Source organism: Garra rufa, chromosome 6 (assembly GCF_049309525.1).
Source record: "Garra rufa chromosome 6, GarRuf1.0, whole genome shotgun sequence".
NCBI lineage: Eukaryota > Metazoa > Chordata > Actinopteri > Cypriniformes > Cyprinidae > Garra > Garra rufa.
Window position 1 is genome coordinate 55,615,877 of NC_133366.1, and position 25,618 is coordinate 55,641,494.

Below are 25,618 nucleotides of genomic sequence, written 5' to 3' on the forward strand. Positions count from 1 at the left end.
GGTTCCACTCAATAAAATCATCTATTGATTGATCTGGACTCGTTTTCCACCTCATAAGTAAACCACAGACACACACATTACTGTGGTCTCTGTGTGGCTTCTCGAACGAGAAACTGTGAGACACACGAGAGCAACAGGGCAAGATGAGACTCGACCGCTGGGCGGGTGGTTGCTGTTCATTTCCTGGTGTCTGATTGGCTCAGTGAGTGAGTTTCAGTGTCTTGAACACCTTCAGTTCCCTTCATACCTGAGACGCTGCTGGAGGCACACAGAGATGGCAGGAACACTGGGGATATTTGGCATATGTCTGCTCTTTGCTGGTAAGTAAGCTTGAATCTGTTTGAATGTGATTTTGTGTGTTTATTCATCAGTGTGCAGGTGAGCCACACCTCAGGATTCAGATCCAGTAGAGCTTTAGACACGAAACAATACCGGCGACAAACACACACCGGGAATCGCTTCAGCTTTAGTTTCAGACTCAACTGTGTTCACTGGGTCACTTCATACGCTTCTGAATAGAGTAGAAGATAAAAGTTACTTTCACAGTAAAGTTGCAGCTGGTAGATTTTCAACAGAATCTCAGTTATCGGAACATAATAGTCTGTCGTTAATGTTGTTGTGGCTGTAGGCCGTGTCACAGAACTCACCCGATGGCAGCCGTAACGCACAGCTCTTCCTGCAGCGGCTCTGAGCCAACGCCCCAAACACACCGAACACACCATCAACGCTTCTCCTACACAGCAAATTAAATAACATGAGAGCAAATTATTATTTTTTTCTCAGATGTTTCTCTTGATTTAAAAAACTTCAGTAATCTTACTCTGAGAACTCCATTTGGTGTTATGAGATGTGAAAGAAAAACATTTGAGCAGTGAAAATATAAGTAATTATATACTTTTTTGTCATAATAGCTTACAAAACTTTGTATTTTTTTGTATCTAGCCTCAGGCTGTTGGTCACTGTAAAAAAAACGTAAAATTTACGGTAAAAAACTGGCAGCTGTGGTTGCCAAAAAATATGGTAGCAATGTTTTACATTTTACGGTTTTCACTTAAATGTACAGGTAAATACAGTAATTTCAGTGATATAATGGTAATATACCAACTTTTTGAAATAATGAAATCTGTTTTGTACCTCTGTAAGACACCGATAACCAGCAAAAGCAGGTAGTGATGACAACATCACATGATGAACCAAAGCCCATCACCAGGAGATTTTAAATAACAACGTTTATAGAAGAACACTAAACACCATCATGGTAACACACATAAAACTGAAATAAAGCAAAAAAACATTAATTTAACAACATTAGATGTAACATACAACCCTAATGTACAAAACTGCCAAGAGAAAACTAAGAAGAAAAAGTTATTTCAACAAAAAAAAAACATCCAATAAAAAAAATGAAAAACAGGGAATTCTGGGAATGTCAATTTACGGTTATTCACTGTAAATTTTACGTTCTTTTTCATTTCCAAAAACGGTATACTCCCGTAAAATTACATGCACAGTTTTTCACCGTATATAAAAGGGGAACTTACCGTTAACCATTTCACAGGTTTTTACCGTAGCATTTTTACAGTTTTTTGCTGTTAAATTCACAATCATTTTTTATAGCTGTACTGATTAATGTGACATTTTTAAAATTAGATTTCTGAAAGAAGTCTCTTCTGCTCACCAAGGCTGCGTTTATTTGATCACAAATATAGTAAAAATAGTGAAATATTAGTACAATGTCAAACATCAGTTTTCTATGTGAATATCTGTTAAACTGTAATTAATTGCTGTGATCAAAGCTGAATTTTCAGCATCATTACTGCAGTCTTCAGTGTCACATGATCTTTCAGAAATTAAAATAAATGAATGCAAATAAATGCAGCCTTGGTAAGCAGAAGTGTTAAATGCAAACTCAAGTTCATGAAGTGTTTTGTTTTTGCATGTGTGTTTCACAGGAGTTCACCTGACTTCAGGCTTCACCGTAAATATCCCAGATAAAGTATATAAGATTGCGAGGGGCGATAATGTGACCGTACCCTGCACATTCACGCCTCCAGCAGCGGGTTCATCTGTCCTCGTCTCATGGACGGCAGCTGCAGACGCGGCGGATGATCCGGAGGTAATAAATCAGACACAGTTAAATTAAACTAGCTTCATTCAGTACAGAACAATCCCAATCACTGCTGTCATGCTCATATTGAGGTGTTTTGAGATCTTACTGTTTTTCCACAGGTTAGCATCGTCAGTTACTTTGGTCCCAGCCAAATTACGGTATACAAGAAATATAAAGGCAGGGCAAACCTGCAGCACGATATCCCGAAAGGAATAGCCAACCTGCAGCTCCAGAGAGTCACCAGCGCCGACACGAGGGTCTACGAGTGTAAAGTGGAGATTCCGGGTGATGAGGAGGGCAGTTTGTCTGATACGGCCAGCGTCGTGGTCCTGGGTAAGACACACCCCTGCTGGAAAAAACTAGCATATGCTGGTTAGGTAGGTTTAGGTGCTGGGATGCTGGTTTTAGCTGGTTTATGCTGGTCATGTTGCTGGTCAAGGACCAGCATAAACCAGCAAAAAACCAGCATAAACCAGCTAAAACCAGCATCCCAGCACCAAAACCTACCTAACCAGCATATGCTAGTTTTGCAGCAGGGACATCTGTAGCTGAAGCTGTGCAGGCAAACCTCCATACAAAACTCCTGTTATTGTCACTGTCAAACTGTGTAAAAAGAAATATGACGCCATTTAAGCAGATCTAAATTGAATGCTGCGATTGACACTCTTAATTTCATTTTTGCTTTTAATTGTGTGGGGGCAATTTAGTGTCACTTTTGTTCTAACCTGTGGCCAGACTAAGCCCTGCTCAGCCTTACGCTCCATGTTTAATTTATTAGGGCATTCCTCAAGCGAAATGGATTTGCCTGAGATCGCTCTGAGAAGAGAACAGATAGATGCACTGAATTAGAGACGGTACAAGTGAGAGGGTCCAGTATCATTGGTCTTAAAAAGTGTTTGGGTCCACCCGCATACAATGGTTCAGACACCAATGCATTTCAAGATGTTTTCCCACTTTTTTGATCAAATGGGTTAGATTTTTCGTTGCAGCGTGTATCGGTCTGTGCGGAGGAACACTGGTCAAACATTTTCAGTAGTGAACGTTAAAGTCCAGCGCAGATGAATAAATGTATGTACGGTGACCTGCGTGAATGTAATCTGTTTCTGTTGTGTGGCAGTGGCTCCGTCGACACCCATCTGCAACATCGTGGGGGCGGCGGAATACTTTAAGGACATCCAACTGACCTGCCGCTCGGAGGAAGGAACGCCGGCGCCGGTCTACAAATGGCAAAGCTACCACGTCAATAACATCCCTCGACCGATGCCGCTCAAGGCCACTGAGCGTACGTGTGTTAGACCACGCTCCAATACCTGCTGAAACCTTCTTCTCCTGCGCCGCTTATGAGTGTGTGTCCTTCTCTCCTTAGAAAACGGGGTTTTGTCACTCGTCAATATCACCAAAGAGACGTCCGGTTACTACATCTGCACCTCCACCAATGAAATCAGATCCGCCAAGTGTAACGTGACCCTGGCCGTCATGCCACGTAAGAAACACAGCAGCTTTTCACCAAGAAATGTTCTGTCGTAACCTATAGCCCTGACCGAATAACCGTGTCTTCCCCTGTAGCGTCCCTGACCTTAGGCACCACCGGCACGGCTGCGATCATCGCGGTGGTTTTGGCCGTGGCGCTTCTCGTGGGAATCGTGGTCTGCTGCTGCTACTGCCGTCGCAGGAAGGAAAAGAACGAGGAATACGCCATGGGGTACGAGAGAAGAACGCAAACTCATATCGCACGTCCGTCATGCTAGGCGTCCGCTAACCTCTATTGCTCTGTGTTTGCAGGACTCCTGAAGGAGGAGAGTTCACAGACAAGGATCCTGAAGGGAGAGAGGACGGTCACGACGAACACGTGAACTACGAGGAAGAACAGAGCGTTAAAAGCGCGGACAGACGCGAGCCGCAAGACGACCGCAGCGAGAGGAGCTACGATCGCCGCAACGACAACGACGACCGTCGGGACAGAGACGACCGCTACGCCGACCGGAGAGATGATCGCAGCGAGCGCCGGGACAGAGACGTTAGAGACGATAGAGACGACCGCTACGATGACCGGCGCGACCGCTACGACGACCGCAGGGACCGTTACGATGACCGTCGAGATCGATACGATGACCGCAGAGACCGCTACGACAGCGACCGTTACTCCGACCGCTACGACAGCCGCGACAGACCGCCCAGCGTTCCACCCAATAAACCCAAAGAGCCGAGGAACTGAGTTCAGCAGATTCAGAGTCTTCTTCAGAAATGCTCAGAAAATATGAAAATGGACAGCAAAACTTTATTTTTAGGAATCGTTTTGTGCCTCATATGAGATTTTAAAGAATAAAAGGGCTTTACTAAATCTACCCCTGACGCACATCAGTGTCGTGGGCATTTAGTCTCTTATGTGTTTATATTTTTAATGTGAAAATGATAAAGTCAAATACTCTGATAATGGTGTGTAAGCTGGATGATGGGGATTGGTTTGCTTTGATTTTACTACTGTTCATTTGTATTGTGAAAAGGCCGTCGCTGTATTCGTGTCGGTGTTCGAAATCCCCTCGTCCTTTATTTAAGTCTGGTTCTATGTTTTTTAGATCTTTGACATGTTTCATGTGGAATTTCCCTGAACTCATGTTTTTTTTTTAAAACTGCATTTATAGGAATAAGTAGTGTGAACTAGATTTCAGTTTTCTCCAATTGTAGCCCATTGCTTTATTTTTGTATTGTTTCAGAATAAAATATTCAAGCAAATGTCTTCTGTTGGTGGAATAATGTGTTTTACTGAAGTTCCTGATTCAGGTGTTTAAGCTTCCGTTTTAAGCTGTGACACAGAGAGAAGCTGAACTGCAGCGGTTAGTTTGCTAACCCATGACCCTAATGTTTGGAGCGCTGTAGATTGTACAAACATATAGTAGAAATATAGGGGAGAGAGGGGATGGCTGTTTTCGCATTCCCTTTATTTTCACAAAGACTGTTTGTATTAGAAAGCCAAAATGTATAATACAGTAAAGCTGCATCTGTCAGCTCCTCGCCTACATTGCTGTAACATCACAACAGGGGACAGTTGCAACAAATGATTAAAATGTAATTAAAATCATTCTTGAAGATAATTTTGCAATTTCTTTCTTTTATTTGTGCACAGAAAGGGTCTTCAATAAGTTAAACTGGTTGTAAAAAATTATTACAATAGATTTGAACTACAATATATTAATATAATCAAAATCAAGACACTGAAATTGCATAATAGCCTACTTCTGTGAAAGTTTACTGAACTAGGAGCAGCTGCATAAACAGCCACTATGTTAACACTGTGTCTGTCTAAGAACTAGTTTTCAATCAGTCTTACTTTTTGAATTTAAATTAGACAAATCTACCATTTTATGTAACTGAATTTATAAGTGTGTGTGTGTGTGTGTGTGTGTGTGTGTGTGTGTGTGTGTGTGTGTGTGTGTGTGTGTGTGAAGACAAAGAGAGGGTGAGGGAAATTAGTCCACCTCAGACTCAAACTGATTTTTAAACTACTTACTTAAAGGAGATACCTAACTATTGAAAAAGGTTCTTTATTAAACCATAAAATTACAATTATTTAATGACAAGCTTTTACATCAATGTTGTGCTAAGGGTTAGGATGTTGGGTCAGTTGCAACAACAGACGGTTGTCTCTACTCTGACAGTCTTGATGAAACTTGGTATAATATCTTGACACAATATCTTTAACACATGCTATGCCTATGAGAAGCTACGAAAACAGATTACATTTAGATCACTCTACAATGCTTCACGCAAACAACAGACCATTTTTTTTTATCATGAAACGTTTTGTGTGTGTAGAAGGTGACATGTTTCTGAGTTCTTCCAGGAAGGATGAGGCTGAGCATGTGCAGTATGAATATCATCACTCACTGCAGCTCATTCCTGATTGAAGAAATAACTCATGTTCCATCCGTCCTCACTCTCCCCCATCATAGAGTTTAGGAAACTGAATTCACAATGAATGGATCAATAAAAGAATCGATCAACCAATAAATAACGTTTAAAAGCGGTTCAGTTATAAACCCCCACCTCGACACATGACGCTCCTGAGGTGCGTGACAACATGCCCCGGCGTCCACTTGCATGAGCTACTATACACTGATAGAAACACTAGAGGGCGAAATCATTATTGACACAAGTCTGATATCAAACTTTATACTTGAAATAATGCTTGAGACTAACCTGATGATCGTTAACAGTTTGTTGGTAAAAGCTGTTCATGTAACGGAAAAACTATGAAATGCGAAAACCTATAATTTTTTATATTTTTTCCAAATAATTCATTATGTATATATTTCTTACCAGTATTTCGAGAAAACAGGGTTAGAAAACAATGAATGTGTGTAAAGTTGCTGAAACTCCTCCGGTGTTGTCGGTAACGCGTGATCGCGCTGAGGGCGGGCACGCGCCTCCTGCTCCTCAGACCCGTTACTCACGAGACGCAGAACAAACGGACGGAACATGGAGAGAAAAACACGACCAAAACACGGCAGAGAAACTGCGATGGCGCACAGAACAGAGCGATTTAAAGTGCTTTCCCTCTTCAGATGCTGGATTTCGCTCATGGCCTTCACAGGTGCGTCACTTTCCGAGAGTTTGGAGAAGTTGAGCGGCAGCAGGTTGTTTTCACTCTTTGCGCTGTTTACATCCGTCACTGCAGTCCAGACACTTCAGCAGCTTGGGTTGGGTTCGGAATTCTTTGTTAACCAGTCATTAATCTGCGATCAGCAGCAGTACAGTAGATGTGTATGATCTTTATCAGCACATTCACTTCATGTGTTTCCCGTTCGTTTCTTGGTTTTGGTTGATTTGGTCAGGGATGATCTTGAGCGCGTGTTTAATACACAGGAGAGGAGTATTACAGGAGAGGAGTATTACAGCTGTGTGCAACACTGTACAAGAACATCAAACGATCACCTTCAGTAGTTGAAACAGTTAAATCTGTGGCAGACTGGTGTGGTTGCCATGGTAACGGTGTAAAACTGCTTATGGAGCACTTACACCTCTCTGTGTTTCTGAGCTTAACTAGTGACTCTGTAATGATGAGGGTTGATGTCTAACCAAAGCCTCCATAATCAGGAGCAGAGCTTCTTTAACCCTCATCATCTACTCTTTAAATGCAGCTCTTAACCTCTTTTTCAGTTACAGCTCAGTTTTACTGTTAGAAATCGTCTGTCTTTGCTTACATGTTTTGTCCCATCACATTGCTTTTAAGACTCCATAGCAGATAGACAGATATAAATACAAAAATATATATTTTTAATTTGTTCATTATTATTATCTGCATTTTGTAACAGAACACATTTCCACAGCAGTTTAATCTGATAGTCTACAGTTTTACAGTATTTAAAAGCCTCTGAAATAAAAATGCATAGTTGTCTAAAGACCTTTCTTATCAAACATGTGATCCGCTCCCTCACTAGTGAACACTCCCTGCTGCTGTCTGTCTGATTCCTGCATTCCAGATTTAAACCAGCTGTTTCTGGGTGTGTTTCTTTATAAACCCACCACAATCTGAGAAAAGCCCTTCTGTTGAATGACTAGATTGATAGCAGATATTCAGAAGCTCCACACACACACACACACACACACACACACACACACACACACACACACACACACACACACACACACACACACACACACACACACACACACACACACACACACACAGACACACACACACACACACACACACACACACACACACACACACACACACACACACACACACACAGACACAGACACACACACACACACACACACACACACACACAGACACACACACACACACACACACACACACACACACACACACACACACACAGACACACACACACACACACACACACACACACACACACACACACACAGACACAGACACAGACACACACACACACACACACACACACACACACACACACACACACACACACACAGACACACACACACACACACACACACACACACACACACACACACACACACACACACACACACACACACTCGGTGCTGAATCAGCCGTTCTCAGTAATGAGGATAATGATGGTTTTCAGGGAGTTACAGAGCCTCCTACAGCAGAAACACAGACTCCACACACCTCACATTTCTTTGGTTTATTTATGATCAAAGGTCATTTATTGATGTCAGCATATATCATGTGGTCATTTCTTTATGTTCTGTGTTTTTCCACTCATGATGACACACTATGTGTTTTTCTCTCTCTCCTGTCTGGTCTGGTCTGGTCTGGTCTGGTCCGGTCTGGTCTGGTCCGGTCTGGTCTGGTCTGGTCTGGTCTGGTCTGGTGTCAGCGGTGTCGTGGTGTGAGGCCGTGCAGGTGTCGGTTCGTGACGAGCGGCGCTTTGCGATGCTCTTCCAGTCGGTGGTTCTGCCGTGTCAATACAGCAGCGTCTCCTCTCAGACTCCGGTCATCCAGTGGTGGTACAAGTCTTACTGCCGCGATCGCAGCCGAGACGCCTTCCGCTTCCCCGACTCGCTGGCGGTCCACGGCTCTGAGCTCGGCTCCTCCGTTCACCTGGACTGCGGGGACAGCGGGCGGACGGTGCGCATCGTGGCGTCAGGACAGGGGTCGTCCATCACCCTCGCGGAGCACTACAAGGGCCGGGACATTTCCATCATCAACAGTGAGTCGCGGTGATCTGAGTTTGAGGCTCAGTCAGAAAGCAGTGTTTCATGAGTCTCTGTCTTCTGTGGAACGGAACTGTGGCTGCTGAGCTCCGTGAACTGTCATAACGATATGATTTGTGTGAGGAACAGATCAGAGATCAGTCAGTTTGACATCAGTCTTTAACTCTTGTGTCCCATCAAACATGCAACTAAAAAAATTTTTTTAATTTGAGTCTATTCCTCACACAAAGCATTATATGACTTCAGAAAACATCAAATATCACATGATGTGGACAAGAGTTGTTTGTTTTTGGTTTGTGTTTTAATTTATCGATGCAGAGCAGCGTGAACATTCCGCTAAACATCTCTTTTAAATTCCACTGAAGAAAAAAAGTTCTGTGCGTTTGAATGGCATGAGAGACAGTAGAGGATGACAGAATGTTCAGGCTGAATTAAGCTTGTAAATGTTAGTCAGATGTAAATCTGCAAGTTTGACTTGATCTATGAGTTACTCATGATGAAAGAGTTGCAGTAAGAATCAGAAGCTGCAAACACTAGTGTAAGTGCTGTTTTGTCGAGTACAGCATTGAAAGACATTCAGAGTTTGAATAGAAGCGTTAGACAGGAGCTCACGATTGATAACATGGCAACACATTTACCCAGAGCTGAAATACTGCTTCACATGAACTGATTAAAACAAGAGGGAGATTTTTGTGCTTCTCCCAGGAGTCTCTCTCACAGTGATTGTTGCAAGTGATTTAGAGTCGAACTCACACTGTTTGCGTTTGTGTGTGAGGCATCATGGGAACGGCAGGCTGGAGTCAGAGGTAGGAGGGATCTCTCCAGTGTTCAGTGTCCATCTGTTGGCTCTGATATTCAGAACCGGCGTGTGTTTAAACTGATTGAGAACAGAACGATGTTATTACGGTGAATCCAGTGAATTCTCCACCCACCAACAAACACGGTGCATTCACATTTTAAACAAATGCTTACTAGCACAAATGTGTGTTTTTTTTTAACCAGATTGGAACCCATAACTTTGCTATTGCTAGTGTCACGCTCTGCTGTTTGAGCGAGAGCTTATATGAACATGCAGATGAATGTATTTCCTCAGATTGGGCAGCGTTACACACAGACGGCCAAAGAAACACAACCGGACCGCTTTAGCCGTGACGCGTCCGAGAGGAGCGTGAGATCTCTGACGGTCTGGATCAGATCTAGTGTCGCTCTGCTGGACCGTGTGTGTCTACCCCTCACAGGAAGTGCTGCTCATTGTACCGACCATTTCCTGTTCCTGAAATTAGTTTGTTTACTCACTCCAACGGCCGCAGGAATGATCGTATCCCCCTTCCTCTGACCGCTACGATTCATACACGTTAAAAAGTGTGTTTGATCTGAAAGTGTCCACGTCGTTACTGTAGTGCTGCCATGAGCTTCTGGTTAATCTTCATCACTGTATCATTTCTATCTTTCATTTAAAGATGATTAAAGTTTTTCAGGTTTATTGTGTCACCAGCTTTACGTGTTTAAGACATTAATTATTGCATATCATTTTACAGTCAAGATCGGTAATGTAGTTGTCTCATGTGAACTTGTGAAATGTTTGTCTTTGTTAAATCTGGATTGAGCAGTCTGTCTGTCTCTCTTTGTTAATGTCTGTCTCTCAGAGGCTGACCTGCGTATCGGCGAGCTGCAGTGGGGTGACAGCGGTGTTTATTACTGTAAGGTGGTGATCTCGGATGATCTGGAGGGACAGAATGAAGCACACGTGGAGCTGCTTGTGTTGGGTGAGCGCACAACTCTCACAGGAAGCACACACACACAACAGGAAATGAGTGACCGGACACTGGCCACGATGCAGGATTTTCTCCCAGTTTAAATTAAACCCTGTTCTGTAGCCCAAGATGCATTTGTGACCGTGCTGATAGTTTACACAACACTGAATCAAACACTAACCCAAACCTAACTCTAGCTTTAGTGTAGCATCCTGAACTTTTCCTGACTGGTGACCAGTGCAATCGTCTGTGTGTTAGTGTGGATCGAAATCAAGTCACGCATGCAGACAGACGCTATGAGCACGTGTTTAGAATCACAGTCAGACTTTGTTTCCTATTCATTAAGCACTGATGGTGAAACATAAATTCTGTGTTGTTCAGTTGTTGTGTTTGTGTCTGAGTTTGGTGATCAGCAGTATTACTAAGACTCAGTGTTTGATTAGGTTTGACAGTCTTGATGCTCCTGAAAATCTGAAATAGCTTTGATAATTTTTTGAAATAGAAGTCTCTCTGGAGTCTCTGAGGCGTTATTGTGTTGAAGGGAACGAGTGGGATCCGCTGGCTCTAACTGTGTCAAACATGGAGCAACATGAAAGCTCTGACTTACCATCTGAAGTGCAGTCCTAATTTACGCCGGTTCGTGACCCGTCCGTTCATTGTTCTGTGTGGGTTTTTCTCTTTTCAGAGCAGCTGCTTAGATGTTCAGACGCTGGAGAGTCCATGTTAGAAGATAATGTCATGCTTGTAGTGTCTTAAACGTAGCGTGTTGAACATTCAGAACATGTTCATCCACCCTAGGAGATCAAACTAAATATATTAAATGATAATAAAGATTGAATTGTAGAAAATAAACTTATAATAAACAGCTGTACTTTAGCATGCGTCCAAGCAGAAGATTCACAAATCTTAATTGGCGCTTGCAGAAAGCTTACAGGTGCTATAATGTATAAAATGGTGTATGTTCACATCGTGTGTGTGTGTGTGTGTGTGTGTGTGTGTGTGTGTGAGTGACACAGAGAGCAGGGTCATCCATTGCTAGATGTGCTGCCATGGCAACAGTGAGGCTTTCAGCGTCCAGCTGTGCAGTGTGACGTAAGACTCATTGTACAGAACTGAATGGAGATGAAGAGCCAAATAAAGAAAGGATTCGCCAGTGCTTGAGTAATTTACCCTTCATTTCGAGAGCAGAAGTTTGTCCCAGTAACTTACAGACGAATCTTTTGTGACATAATGAAGCTGAACTACCTTGAACTCTTTCAGAAGCAAACTGGATTAAACTGAGAGATGTCAGTCAAGAAAAGCAGCGGTGAAAGGTGTTGACATTAATCATGACTTTACACTCCAGATTTCTCATTGCAGTAATTTGGAAGAAAAAAATCATTCTCATTGCTGGAACACAGCATCAGGTAAATCGAGTAGAATGAAACATACCTATATCTTGTTTTTAAAGTAATGAACATTATATATTTTTTATATTAGGGAGTGTGTGCTTTATTTGTCAACATCTCACGACTGAAGAACATCTAAAACCAGCTTGATATCAGTCCTGATGAACATTCGGACACTTTTCTTTCTGTCTGTTCCAGACCTGTAGGACCTCCTTTTGTCTGTGGAACACAAAAGATGATATTCCGTTTTTTCCGTACAGTGAGAGCGAGGGTTGTCCAGTGTGTTTCTGTTAGTCAGGCTCCGGCCACAGATCCAGGAAGCAGACAGAATTCCAGAAGGAATGTGGTTTAAGCTTCTGAGCGGCACAGGAGGTGCTTTCCTGTTTGCCTGTGAGTGTGTCCAGAGTTCAGCAGAAGCTCATTGAACATCTAAGCAGTTGCTTTGACACAATCTGTATTGTAAAAAGCAGTATATAAATGAAGGTGATCTGACTTGACTATAGCTGAATGAAAAGGGTTTTAAATCTTTAAAGCATCAATAGTTCTGAAGGTGAAGGAAACAAAGTGACATGGTTAAACTAAAGCAAAGCTCAACTTCTTTGGCTGTCGCTTACTGTAAGTCCAGTGTCAGTGATTGTTCTTTGTTCACTGAGATCACGCTAAGATCTAACATGAGGAAGCCTTTGACTTTGATGTTTCTCAGACTCTCTCCATGCAGTTGTTCATAGAAACACCTCCTCGATGAAGCTCCTCCTGCGGTGAAACACAGCAGCAGTGGAGAACGAGACGCAATGGAGAAGAATTAGAAACGGGCCAGTAATGTGTGTCGAGCTGAAAGAATTTAATACTCCGGAAGGACTCAGTGAAGCTCTAAGTGTGTAGCTTTTGTTAATATGAGCGCAGTGATCAGTTGTTTTGTTAGGAGTGTTTAAGGCCATCATCTCTATTCTTATTGCTGTTATTGGTGTGTCCTTTTATCTTTCACCTTTAATCCTAGGACTATTCAGGTAGGGTAAAGTACTCACCTGTCCGCAGGTTGAATTCCTTCAGGAATGACGCAGAAGACTCCCTTGTGGTTGTTCTTGTTTGAGGCTCAGTTTGTAGTTATAAGTAAAGTCTCAGGAGAGACAACAGTATCAACATTTTATTGGTTACAATACGAAGCAGTTAATGCAAAAATAAAACAAAAAATCAGCTGAGCTAGAAGTTAATATACTTCAAACTTTAACCACCAATATTGGAGATGCTGCCTGCGTTGAGCATGAAGGACATCTGATACTCGAGCGAGAGGCGCTTAACAACATCTCCAGTATTGCTGGTGACTTTAGGCTAGATTTGACTATCCTTACCCAACCTGAATAATCGTAAGAGATTATCAGATCATGTGTGTTGTTGAGGAGAATGTGCTCCTGCTTTAGCAAGTGATCAGATGCACCATTTTCATCAACTGGACTAGAAAAATGCTGAAGACCCCACACTGAATGAGGCAGCAGACACATCTACAGACCAGAGGACACACACAGACTTGTAGAAAAGTGAAAATCGAGTTTCAGCATGAATCATTTACAGCTCAATCATTCATGTTTTAAACTCGCTCTGCTCCTGCACACTTCAGCAGATCCTCTCTCTCTGTCTGCAGCACAGCATCTTTCTCTGCTCGATCACCTGTCGCTCTGCTTCACCTCGACCTGTCTCTCTCTCTCTCTCTCTCTCTGTCTGTCTGTCTCTCCAGGTCAGACAGGTTTGGCCGATGATCTTCTGCCTGGGTTTAATGTGGAGATTGTTCCAGGTATGAGCTTTCAAGCGCACCAGTCTCTGTTTTCTGTCCCAACCGCCTCACTTCCTGTTTCTAATACTTTCATTCCCCTGTGATGTCATTTCCTGATAATCACCCTAACAAACACCAGTCAAACCCGCTGATGGATCACTGTAACAGAAGCGCTGACGTCTGAATGAACTGATTTAATTGGTCTCGCTGATGATTTTACGACTGAATCGACCGAACTGCATTAATTCACATGGTTGCAGGGGTCAAATCAGGCAGGAACTGACCCTACAAACAACAGAGGCAAGTTTTGCTGATGAATGAACATTAAGCCTGCAGACGCGACCGTCTCATCCGTGATGTTGTTGGGTTTGAGGTTGATGTGTGTTTGCTGTGTGAGATTGTGCAGTGGGTTTGACTCCAAACACAGGAAGTCCATCATCAGTGTTGAGCGCTAACGAGAGATTACTAATGAAACTTGAATAACAGGACGACTGACTAACATCTGATTCACTGCTACATCTGTCAGATGAAGAGCGTTCATCACTGATCTTCTGTCACTCAGTAAAGCTCACTGATTTCACAGAAAGATGATATGAAGGTGTTTCTATAAGAATCTCACAGATTCTCAGTATTGCTGGTGTCAGAGTGGTTCATGTTGTATTTTATGTAACTGATTGAAAGAGAATATTGTTTATTATTTTTTATTGCGATAAATATTGTTTTGTGCTTTATTCATGAATGTGTGCTCAAAACATTCACTGATAAATCTGTCATTCTCCTCAGAAACGCTGTCAAGGCCATATAAGTGTATGTCATTAAGCTTTACTGTGTGTGTGTGTGTGTGTGTGTGTGTGTGTGTGTGAGAGAGAGAGAGAGAGAGAGAGAGAGAGAGTGTAAATCAAGGTGGAAACGGTGCTTTTTGTGTCCCATGAGTTACTAATGATAAGATTGACTGGAACAATCACAGAAACTGGACTTCTGCTGAATAATGCTGCCATATTATTTGATAAATTTGACTGTAATTATTTCATTATTGTGTGTCCCCAATGGCAGTAATAGTGCTTCTAGTAATTCAACCGTAAACTTTTCAAAGAGCACCATTTCCTGAGAAAGACCCACAGATTGTTTGTTTGTGAATCCAGTTTGTTCACTTCCTTTGAATCGTTCAGAGTCTTTATCTGATCTCTGCGTTTGCTTTACTCAGACTCTCATATTAACACTGGTCTTGAATAGAGCTCACGGAGGGCCATGTTTAGTGGGTAGCTTACATGTTAGTGAGTAGTTTCATGTTCAAAAAGTGTTTTTGTGATTTTTACATGAAGCTTTAATTCATTTGATGGACTTTTATTTTGTACTCTTAGTGCTCTTTAACCTATTTGAGATTCTTTTTTGACTAAATCATGATGAATGAGTTCCACATGAAAACTAGAAACATTTGGGCTGAAAATCTGTTTATCACATTCTTTCATGAGTGATTTATTTGGAGTATTTGTGGAACACATGGAGATCCTCTCGTTGTTTGCTAACCCTGCTTTTCCTGTAAAGATCTGAATGCATGTTGTCATTTGAAGTGTTATAATGTAGCTAGTGTTTAATATCACGTGTGTTTGCTAACTGCATTCATACATCCACTCATCCATTCTAAACTCCTATAGATTCCAGAGCCGAGCCCAGCGTCAGGAAACACCCTGGATGTTCAGACTGTTGTGGCTTTTAAAAAATGATGTTTGTGCTGTTTTAAATGTTCCGCTTTTGTGAGAGTACGCACTTGACTTTACACTGTGCCGGACAAACTGATCATCAGAACGCACCTCTATCTCTGTCGGAGCGAGTGTGTATGTGGAGCGTCTCTGTGTCTGTCTGTGCTGACGGTGACTGTGTTCTCTCTGTAGAGTGGGTGTTTGTGAGCGCTGTGGTCTTTGGCAGTATCCTCCTCATTCTGCTGGTGGGCGTTTGCTGGTGTCAGTGTTGTCCTCATTCATGCTGCTGTTACGTGAGATGCTGCTGCTGCCCAGATACCTGCTGCTGCCCACGTCACCGTGAGTCCCCCAAACACGTACCTTTGTGTCCCTGACACACGCCGCCGACGTGACTCTAGTCTCTCTCTTAAACAGTGTATGAAGCAGGAAAGGGAATCAAGACAGCACCGCCCACACCGGTGCCCATGTTCCCACCATACTACATACCTGGGATGCCCACCATGGTGCCCATCGCGCCGCCGTCCCTCATCGACCCGAACCTGTCCACCGCGCCGTCACTGGAGAACAACGGCTCAGGTGAGAGTACTGTGGTAAAACTAGAGTACGCCTGGCGATTACTGAGATTACTGCTGTCCTGCAACCACAACATGATTTACTGGCATGTTATTAAATTGTTTTACATTGTGAGTATTTTTAAGGAACAAATGTTGTTTACATCATGACTGCAAAAATAGTTATCACTCTTGAGAACAAATGTGCCACAGCGTGTCATAAATACATACGGGCCACATTCCTGCTCCTCCGCTCAGTTGGGGTAAATCCACAGGGTTCTATGTTCTCAGATCCAGTCACGAGCTCAAGCCCTTTGTTATGGACCGCACAACAAATCTGTTCACTGTTCAAGGATTATATTGACATATGATTTCATATCCAATGAAAAAAATGTATTATATCTGAGTACAATGGCCTGAATGATCACAACCAATATTCTTACAACACACACGGTGTATCTCCTGTAGTTCGCAGTGGTTTCCATCTGCAGCCGGCGTCAGATCAGAGCTCTCTGAAGGTGCTGCAGTACGTGGAGAAGCAGCTCGCTCAGTTCGACCCGTCACAGACGCTTAGCAGCGGCCGAAACTGTAAGCCACAAACGCCGTTCCAGATGCTTGACCGCTGAACGATCTATTCAACATTCCCACTGCACTGTTCACTGTAGACGACTCGATACGAGATCCACTCAGCATTTCCACCGCATGATCCCTCCACACACTCACTCCGCTCGTCTCCTTCCATCTTCGCTTCTCTATTTTCCTGTGTGAGAGCTGCATGCTTCACTCTTCCTTTTGCCGTTGCTCTGTGGTCTCTAAAGCACCTTGTACTTTTTCATGTTCTTCAGGCTTTTAATGTAGTGCTCTAAATTCTGCTTAGTGTTCCTGATATAAATGCTGTATTCGTGATGACGAGGTTTGTGAGAACGAGAGCAGATCTGCTAAGGTCAAACATTCTAATGCATAGGTCTTCACCACGGCTCCTGGAGACCCACTGTCCTGAAGAGTGTACCTACAACCCTAATGAAACACACCTGCACCAGCAAACCAAGGTCTTCAGGATCACTTGAAAAATCACAGGCCAGGTGTGCTGAAGCAGGTCAGAAATGATATCGCGTGGGTCGCCAGGAGCAGAATTGAAGACCTTGGTTCTGCAAAAAGGCTTTGTCCAAACTCTGTCCAACCCTGTTCCTGGAGATCTACCATCCAACAAAGCTCAGCTCCAACCCTGATCAAACACACCTAAACCAGCTCATTAATCTCTTAGGTAGCTGTGACTGTGTTGGAGCAGGGCTGGAACTAAAGTCTGCAGGTAGGTAGATCTCCAGGAACAGGGTTGGACACTCCTGCTCTACGTAATCCGTCAGAGATGTCTGTGCTGATTTCTGTTCATTTGCAGCCTGCAGTATGTCCGAGCTGAGCTCGTTACATGACGCGGAAACGGACTTCCGTCAAACCTATCGACAAGTCCAGAAAAAGGCTCTACCGGCCATTCCTGATCTCGACGACCCCATCGACCTCCGGGCCGCAGATTTATCTCCCGTTCGTGAGGGAAGATGCACACGACAGCCGCAGCGTAGAAATCGTGTGGCGGATGAACACCCCAGGTAACAGACGGATGAGATGTAGTAGAGCACTTGTGTCACTGCGCTATGAGCCGTTTATAGCATTGACTCTTTCCGTTCCAGGTGGAACCCTCGCTCAGAACACCTGCAGAGGAAGGCTTTCCTGGAACGCGGACGGACCGGATCTTTGGACGAGCTCGAGGAGTTTGCGATGGCGTATATGCAGCGAGGACGTCACGGTGACGTCGGAAACAGGGAGGACGACTACGGAGCACGCGAGCGGGAGAGAGAACGAGAGCGAGAACGGGAGCTGGAGCTGGAACGGGATCGTTACCCATTTTATTGTTCCAAACGTTACTCTCCGAAGGCCAGTCCAGCGAGACGTCTACCCAGCCCTCCGCCCTTACCCGGAAAAAGGAGGGACACGTGGGACACTGGTCAAGCCCAACGGGATCCACGAGAGAGGGATCAAAACGGAGATCTCAGCGGCACGGGGAGCAGGCGAGACTACGATGATGCCCTTCTCAACAGTTTACTGGAACGTAAAGCCAAAGCTGTCAAGAGCGGCTCTTCAAAAGGGGGACAGACCGAAGAGGACTCGGACACGCCTTCCAAAAACAGCTCCAAAAAGAGTAGCGAGCGTCTCCACAGCAGGTCTCCCAACAACCGGTCGCCTCGCCACCGGACGGCAGAGGATAATGAATCGTTGCCGCCGTACACAGAGAAGGAACTGGAGCGTTCCCATGGAGCCGAGTCCAGACAACAGTCTTTCAGCTACACGCGCTCCGGTCACGGCTCGACGCCAGGAGCACAGGAGGAGCAGAACCGCCCTCGTAAAGTGGTGAGTTATCTGTAGGACTCTTTGTGACTTTGCTGTTCCATTGAAAGGGGGAATAAAACCCTCACAGCACTGTGGACCCGAGATTGTCTCGCATGTAAATGGATGCGTTGGTGCGGAGAAAGAAAAGCACTGAGCATCCACAGAATGAAGCCACTTCAATCAATGTAGAAGGGCCTTTGAAAAAGGTTTTCAGAGATTTGAAGAATGTAGTCCTGAAACCCCCCAACACAACTGGTAAAAAAACTAGAGTTATTTCAAAAAGAGACCATAAGTCTTTGAAAGATCCAGTACACTCTAAAAAGTGCTGGGTTATTTTTGTAAACACATTGCTGGGTTAATTGTGCTGGGTCAAAATGTTGGGTTGTTTGAGGCACTGTAAACACACAGTTGGGTTGATCATGCTGGGTCTAATGGACTATAAGGGGTTCTTTCACTATGAACACCTGGGTTGGGTTATTTTGACCCAACCGGTTTGTTTATTTTTTTCACTTCATCGAACATTCTGGATTCTTCACTCGTCTCCTCGCCAGGCGGTCACGCACCTCGCAGCAAGCAGGATTATAAGGTAAATTAATATGATTATATCATTATTTACCTTTATTTTTAATAAGTTGTGTTTTAGAGCACACTGATTTCACTGTTTAATGCAATATTTGATATGTCGCTGTGCGGGGTTGGCATTTTATTCCGTGAATGACGAACGTTGTAACTTAAGCAGCCTAGCCCTAGCGATGTACTTTTTTGCCTCAACAATCGCTTTATTGTTATATAAAGTGTGTGTGTGTGTGTGTGTGTGTGTGTGTGTGTGTGTGTGTGTGTGTGTGTGTGTGTGTGTGTGTGTGTGTGTGTGTGTGTGTGTAGTGTTATTTGTATAACTTACAGTATTGGCCTTTATTTTAACGCCTTATGGAAAGAGTAGGTCAGAAATACGGGGGTAACGTTAAGTTCCTTTACTGTCTGCATACTGTATGGCTTTGTAATGTTTTGTCAAAATTAGATAATTCCATACAAAAATTTATCTTTTAAGGGCATATTTTTTCAAGTAAATGTCTGCGACGTGCCGAATCCAACGATAGATCCATATGTTTTATGTTGAGCATTTTCGCGCTTTTTTCCTTGAGGTAACTTATCTGCATTAGCTAAAACGCTATGTCCCTTACTTTAATAATGTTAAACCACAATATGACTGGTATGTACTATTGTTTATTACTTAAATGTAATGTTGTCTTAGCTACAGTATGTAAAGTTAGACTTAATCTCTCGTGGTGTATGCGGACGTTCACATGTCGTGTTTTTTGCGCACTGAAGTTTGTTATTTCAGATGTAGATGCCTATATACGCTCATAATGGAAGCTCGTTTTTCCAGGCACGGGACATGGTTGCTTAGCAACGGCAGACGCCATGTGAGAGCAAGCTGCGTTTTGGAAAGAATGAGAAAGCGACGCGTCTTGCGTTTTCACGCGTTTTTAGGCGCGGCATGTGAACGACATTTTAGTGAATGCCTGTGTTGCGTTACAAACTAGGAGACCAGTATAAACCTTAAACTTATTGAACCACATTTGTTTTTCAGATTTTATCAGATTTCACAAGACTTTAGGAAGCTATATCCAGAGGCAGACTTTTTGTGGCTACAGTTGCAGACCTAATTCTTGCGAGTGCTCAGCAAGGGATAAGGTGACATGACTTAAGGTAAGCTTTTTCTTATAATATGTCAATCTATAAAAAACATATGCAACTGTATTTGACACACATCAACTGGTAAATACAATGGTACAGTAACACTTAACTAGTTGCTTATTAGCTTGTATATTGGCTGTCAATTAGTACTTATGAAGCACAAACTGATGCCTTATTCTGCATGAGCATATTCTACATCCCTGAATCTGACCCCATACCTAAACTTAACCTGGAGTAGTTGAATGAGGGTGGGAATTAATTTGCATTATTTAAAGGAATGAAGAAATCTTCATATGAAAGTGTTTCAGTTTGTTGTTTTGATTATAAAATATGTCTCACAGTTTGCATATTATTCCTATGGTTTAGATGCTAAAGGGGAAAGTGCTTTCAAAGTCCTGCCCACTCTGGATAAAAGGTCTTCAGACCCACAACCACGGAATCCCGGAGGCCATTCATTGACGTACAACCTGTAAGTTTTGTTTTACGTTTTCTGCTCTAATAAGGGTGTATATATATATATAAACACAGTGGTGGCCAAAATTATTATAACATTAGTATTTTCACCAGCTAAAAAAATATTTTAAGTCAGTGTTTGTTATCTTTTGCTGTAGTGTGTCAGTAAGAAATATCAGTTTACATTTCCAAACATTCATTTTGCCTTTAATAGTGTATCCAGTGAGGTTTTTGTTTGCACAACAGCCAATCCTCCACACAGAGATCTGATCTCATCATCATCCAGTCTGTCTGGAATGACATGAAGAAACAGAACAAACTGAGACAGACTAAATCCAGAAGAACTGTGACAACGTCTCCAAGATGCTTCAAGAGACCTACCTGCAAAGCTACCTGAAAAACTATGTGCAAGTGCACCTACTGTAGGGCAAAAGCTGCTTTAAACGCAAAAGGATGGTCAAACCAAATGTTGATTTAATTTAGTTAATCAAGGTTAACTGATAAAGAACATTTATTTATGACATTATTTTTGACAGCATCATTTTATGACATTTTTAGACAAGTGCTTAACTCTTAACAGTACTGTAGCTTTGCAGGCAGGTCTCTTGGAGCATCTTGGAGACGCTGTCACAGTTCTTCTGGATGATGATGAGATCAGATCCTGTGTGGACCACTGGCTGTTGTGCAAACAAAAATGTCACTGGATTATCACAATTAATGGCAAAATGAATGGAAATGTAAACCGATATTTCCTACTGACACACTACAGCAAAAGAGAAATCACTGACTTAAAGCCTTATTTAGCTGGTGAAAATACTAGTGTTCTAATAATTTTGACCACAACTGTATGAAAAGTTGAGAAGCAAAATGAGCATTTATTTCATGCCTCTATGTTTATGTTCATAAAATACACTTAACTTAAAATGTTAGTTATGTTGCAAGACTAAATGCCGTATAATTAACAGGTGGGGACCAACATGGTGGATTTGAGCCTTGGGATGAGACAACGACATTTCTAGACCATCGCCATTGTTCCAGGCCATGCCATTGAAGCGGACTTGTTGCCTGGGAATTTCTCCAGCTTGCAGTATATCATATTGATGGACATAAGTCTTCATGTGTGAAGTTTTTGAGGGCAAAAGGTTTTTTTCTTGGCCACTTGTAACATGTTTTAAATTGTAAGAATTGTCTGGTGGACTCTTTGTTTGGCTAAGTTTTAATGGCATAATGTTTGGAATGATTCTAATTTGGTAATAATTCATTTTTGAGTGTTCTGCTGCTGCAATGTTGACATAAAGAATATGAATATAGTGTGCCTTGTTTACAGTTTTGTGTTTAAAAGAAACTGATCTACTAAAACCGTTATTTGTGTCTGTAAGGGTTGGACAAAATGTGTGACAGCTGCACCTATTTGAAAACTGTATTAAAAAGAAATATGAAAACTCATTAAATTGACATTTACAGATGCATTTTTTTGTGTTGTGTAACTGTATTACAGAAAAACAATAATAATTTTACATTCTTTTGTGATTTATATATTATTATTGGTAAATATAAAGGTAGCAAGGCAATTAGACAACAAATAACCCAATATTTAGGTAGTTTTTAACCCAGCAACACAGTTAATCTGACCCACTGGTTGGGTCAAATAAACAACCCAGCATTTTGGGTCAAATGATTTAACCCAGCACTTGGGTCAAAACAACCCAACGCGTGTTCTGTCCCATAGTTACCCAGCAGCTGGGTTATGGTTGGGTTATTTTTTAACCCAGCACTTTTTAGAGTGTACACGAGAGAACGCAGAACATAAATCCAGTTTCACCAGACAAGCACTCTATAAGATTTCCTTTTGCCAGGCTTCATCCTTACCATTTATTTCATTCATATCTCTTGTAGACATTTTTTGATGAACAAAGTGCGCAGTTTGATTCCGACCTAGGTCTTTCGATCACGGTTCGATTTGTACCTCGATTTGACAACAGAAAATAACCTGTACACAGGTAACGAGAACATCAATAAATCAAACACACCTCTGCCTGCTTGCTACTTAATTCCTCCCCAAAATGTATTTGGATCACAGTCTAAACACTAACATAACTAACAGTATTGACCGTGGAAACGGTCCCAGAAAGCACGCATTTGAAACTATAAAGGACTCTAGAAAAAGAAATGGAAAAAGGCAAAGATATGACATTGATCAAATGTGTGTAGCAGAAAGCAAACGTTATGAAAGACACTTCAGTATCTGCTGCTGTATTGTTGCAGGGTCAGTGTGAGTTCAGTGCATTGATTACTGCAGAAACAGATTCCAGCCGTCCTTCAGTTTGAAACACACTCAGCACACGTCGCCCACCATGAGATGATGTTTCTGCTTTTACAAAACACAGATGCTGCTGTAGCAGTGAGTTTAACAATCATTTGAAGTCCTCGTCATTAAATTAGACCCAACTGTATAATGTACTGTAGACGCTCACCAGAGCCACCGCAGAAGCTGAAGCGCTCCAACTGTGTGCAGAAATACAGATGGAAATCTTATTGAGTGCAACTTGGAGAATTATTTTTTTAGGTTTCATTTTAATTTGTGTGTTATTTCAGTATAATGTAACATATATGTCTGGTCCTAATAATTCCAGAATAATCACTGACAGCGCTTCACCTGCTGACTCTCACCGCTAGACAAGACTAACCTACTCAAACCAAGCCGCTCACTCGCTCCTTCTGCTCACTCTTCTGTCCTTTCTTTGAACAGAGCACTCTTCTGAGCAGAGATTCGCTTATAGTTTGATGTCTCAGACACACGGTGAGGACGTCGCCACGCTTGCAAAACCTCCACCGCCGACACGCAGCCGTCCCGCGGAGCTCTAGTCCTGTGGAAAGCAGGTTTGTTTGGTCTGAACAAGAGTTCTGAAATATGATTTACAGCCATGTCTGAATCAATAGAACTTCCCCTAGAATTGACTTTGAGCATGGAGAAAATCCATGAGACTTTTCCTGCCAGTTTGAGTGGATTTGTGTTTGATGAAAACAATGGCCACACAGTGGAACGATGTGGTTTACACTGATGAGCGTCACTGGACGTCGTGTTTGAGGATAGCATGGTTGCCCTCTCAACACCTGGTTTACCGTCTTTTTTAATTCTTATGTATATCATCTTAAAGTGCTTTTATTTTACACTTTTACACAAAACAAGACACTAACTGCACTTGCTAATTAATATTATTGCAGATCTTCTTATACACTCATGCTTTTATCAGTATTATAAAGATACAGACCATTGGATTTTCTGAGTAACAAATGATGATATTGTGTATTTCTTGGGACGACACTGATTGTTCTCCTTGAACATCTCAGTATAACGTGCAGCTGACTGCAGTCCAACACTTCAGTATTAGTACTGAAAACACATCATCGTGTATTGTGTAAGGTCATCTCTGTCTACGGTACTTTAGTTAGTGTCAATAGCCACAGTGTGACGCGTCTGGAGCTCCGCCGGCGGTGACGTCACGCACGATGAGCTCATCCGATGCCCATCCCGGTCCGGTGTCAGTCTCTGGTGCTGGCGATCGGACATCATTAGATGACGTTAGTCTTGCTCTCAGACTGACTTCACCTGCACTGCCTTAACTCTAATTACTCTAGTCTTCTTTTCAAATGGTTTATGTAAGGTAGCTTTATTAAAGTCCCAATACTTGAGAAAATGGTTAATATAATTACAATTTTGCCCTTGAGGACTGAAAATCATGTTTATGCAACTGTTTACATTTTGTAAGTTTTCACATGAAATATGTATATTAGCTGTATGCAGACTCGTCATGTTCACTACATCAAATGAATTTCAGTAAAAACTTGACAAACTCTAATCCTAGTGGACTCATGGTATAGAGTGTTTTGTTGCGTTTCTGTAGCAGCACATTAATTGTGTTATATATCGCTCTAGCATTATGGGTTGTTGTGTTTGTGTCGCTGTAAATCAGTGTTTGTAAGTGTGAGTCACGAGGATCTTTGTTCATTGTTTAGATAATAGTGACACGCTGAAGCACATCAGTTTTGAGATGGAAACCTTGCACACACACACACACACACACACACACACACACACACACACACACGTTGGGTTTACATGTTTTATGGGGACATTCCATAGGCGTAATGGTTTTTATACTGTACAAACCGTACTTTCTATCACCCTACACCTAAACCTAGCCCTCACAGGAGATTGTGCACACTTTTACTTCCTCAAAAAAACTAATTGTGCATGATTTATAAGCCTGTTTCCTCATGGGGACCTGAGAAATGTCCCCACAAGGATAGTAATACCAGTAGATTTTGACCTTGTGGGGACATTTCTCAGGTCCCCATGAGGAAACAGGCTTATAAATCATGCACAATTAGTTTTTTTTGATGAAGTAGAGATCAGTGACTATCCGCACAGAGACACTCTCTCCATCTGCTGGAGACACCAGGAACTTCATCCTCTAGCTGTGCTGAGCTTCACTGATCTCAGGCCTGTGCTGATGAACAGAAAACAAATGAGACTAAAACTATCAGCAATCAGCACTGAAATATCCTTTGTATATCATGTGATATCAACACACTATTAATTCAGTTCACGTGAAAGTCTTTCATTTTCTGTCAGTGTCACCTTAAGATCTGATTCCTCTCGGGCTGATAGGATTCTTAAAATGCATTGTTTGTTTATATGGAATGAGAAGGCACAAAGTACATTTCTTTCTTTCGAAGCCTGTTTTCACGTCGAGTGAAAATCATAATAAAGAGTCAGACAAACTCTTGTAGAACACACAACGCTTTACATCTACTGTCCAATCAAACCTCTCCAGGAGAAAATGGGCTGTGCCTTTAAAACATTTCTCTAGGTGTCTGTCTGAAACGGTTGTTGCCGTGGATCAGTTATTTTTACTGCAACTGGACCTTAATTTTACTGGTTATGATCATTAGTGGTGACATTTCCTTCATAGGGCGCGTGTTACAGTGATGCTGGTGGTTGTGTGTGAGTGATTTTTGTTTGATGTTTGTAAGAAAACACTATGAGGTAAACTTTATAGTATGAGTGTGTTTACATATAGACATTGTTACAAATTGGACGCAGATTTATCATTGTTTTAATGAAGTTTCGGGTTGCTCGTGTTACCT

The 25,618-nt window shown here is 42.3% G+C and overlaps 2 protein-coding genes and 1 long non-coding RNA gene across 5 annotated transcripts; all 3 read left to right on the top strand.

The window, feature by feature from the left end:
• Positions 1-205: 205 nt before the first annotated feature.
• On the top strand, positions 206-4,847 carry gpa33a (glycoprotein A33 (transmembrane), paralog a). The gene is made up of 7 exons (XM_073842898.1): positions 206-320; positions 1,953-2,116; positions 2,230-2,443; positions 3,228-3,392; positions 3,477-3,593; positions 3,677-3,812; positions 3,893-4,847. The coding sequence occupies exons 1-7, from the start codon at positions 275-277 to the stop codon at positions 4,323-4,325; spliced, it is 1,275 nt and encodes a 424-aa protein (XP_073698999.1). The 5' UTR covers positions 206-274; the 3' UTR covers positions 4,326-4,847.
• A 1,720-nt stretch (positions 4,848-6,567) lies between these two features.
• Positions 6,568-24,310, top strand: LOC141337401 (immunoglobulin-like domain-containing receptor 2). Of its 3 annotated transcripts, XM_073843215.1 has the most exons (10): positions 6,568-6,701; positions 8,437-8,769; positions 10,420-10,539; positions 13,648-13,704; positions 15,576-15,722; positions 15,798-15,959; positions 16,403-16,522; positions 17,331-17,538; positions 17,620-18,337; positions 23,217-24,310. In XM_073843215.1, the coding sequence occupies exons 1-10, from the start codon at positions 6,587-6,589 to the stop codon at positions 23,250-23,252; spliced, it is 2,016 nt and encodes a 671-aa protein (XP_073699316.1). In that variant the 5' UTR covers positions 6,568-6,586; the 3' UTR covers positions 23,253-24,310. The 3 variants fall into 3 exon arrangements, with proteins under 3 accessions (XP_073699316.1, XP_073699318.1, XP_073699317.1); XM_073843217.1 differs by lacking the exon at positions 16,403-16,522; XM_073843216.1 differs by lacking the exon at positions 13,648-13,704.
• LOC141337402 (uncharacterized) lies at positions 19,965-21,922 on the top strand. Its single transcript, XR_012355747.1, has 3 exons — positions 19,965-20,026; positions 20,381-20,483; positions 21,433-21,922. It is a non-coding gene; the product is annotated as an uncharacterized lncRNA (long non-coding RNA).
• Positions 24,311-25,618: the final 1,308 nt, after the last annotated feature.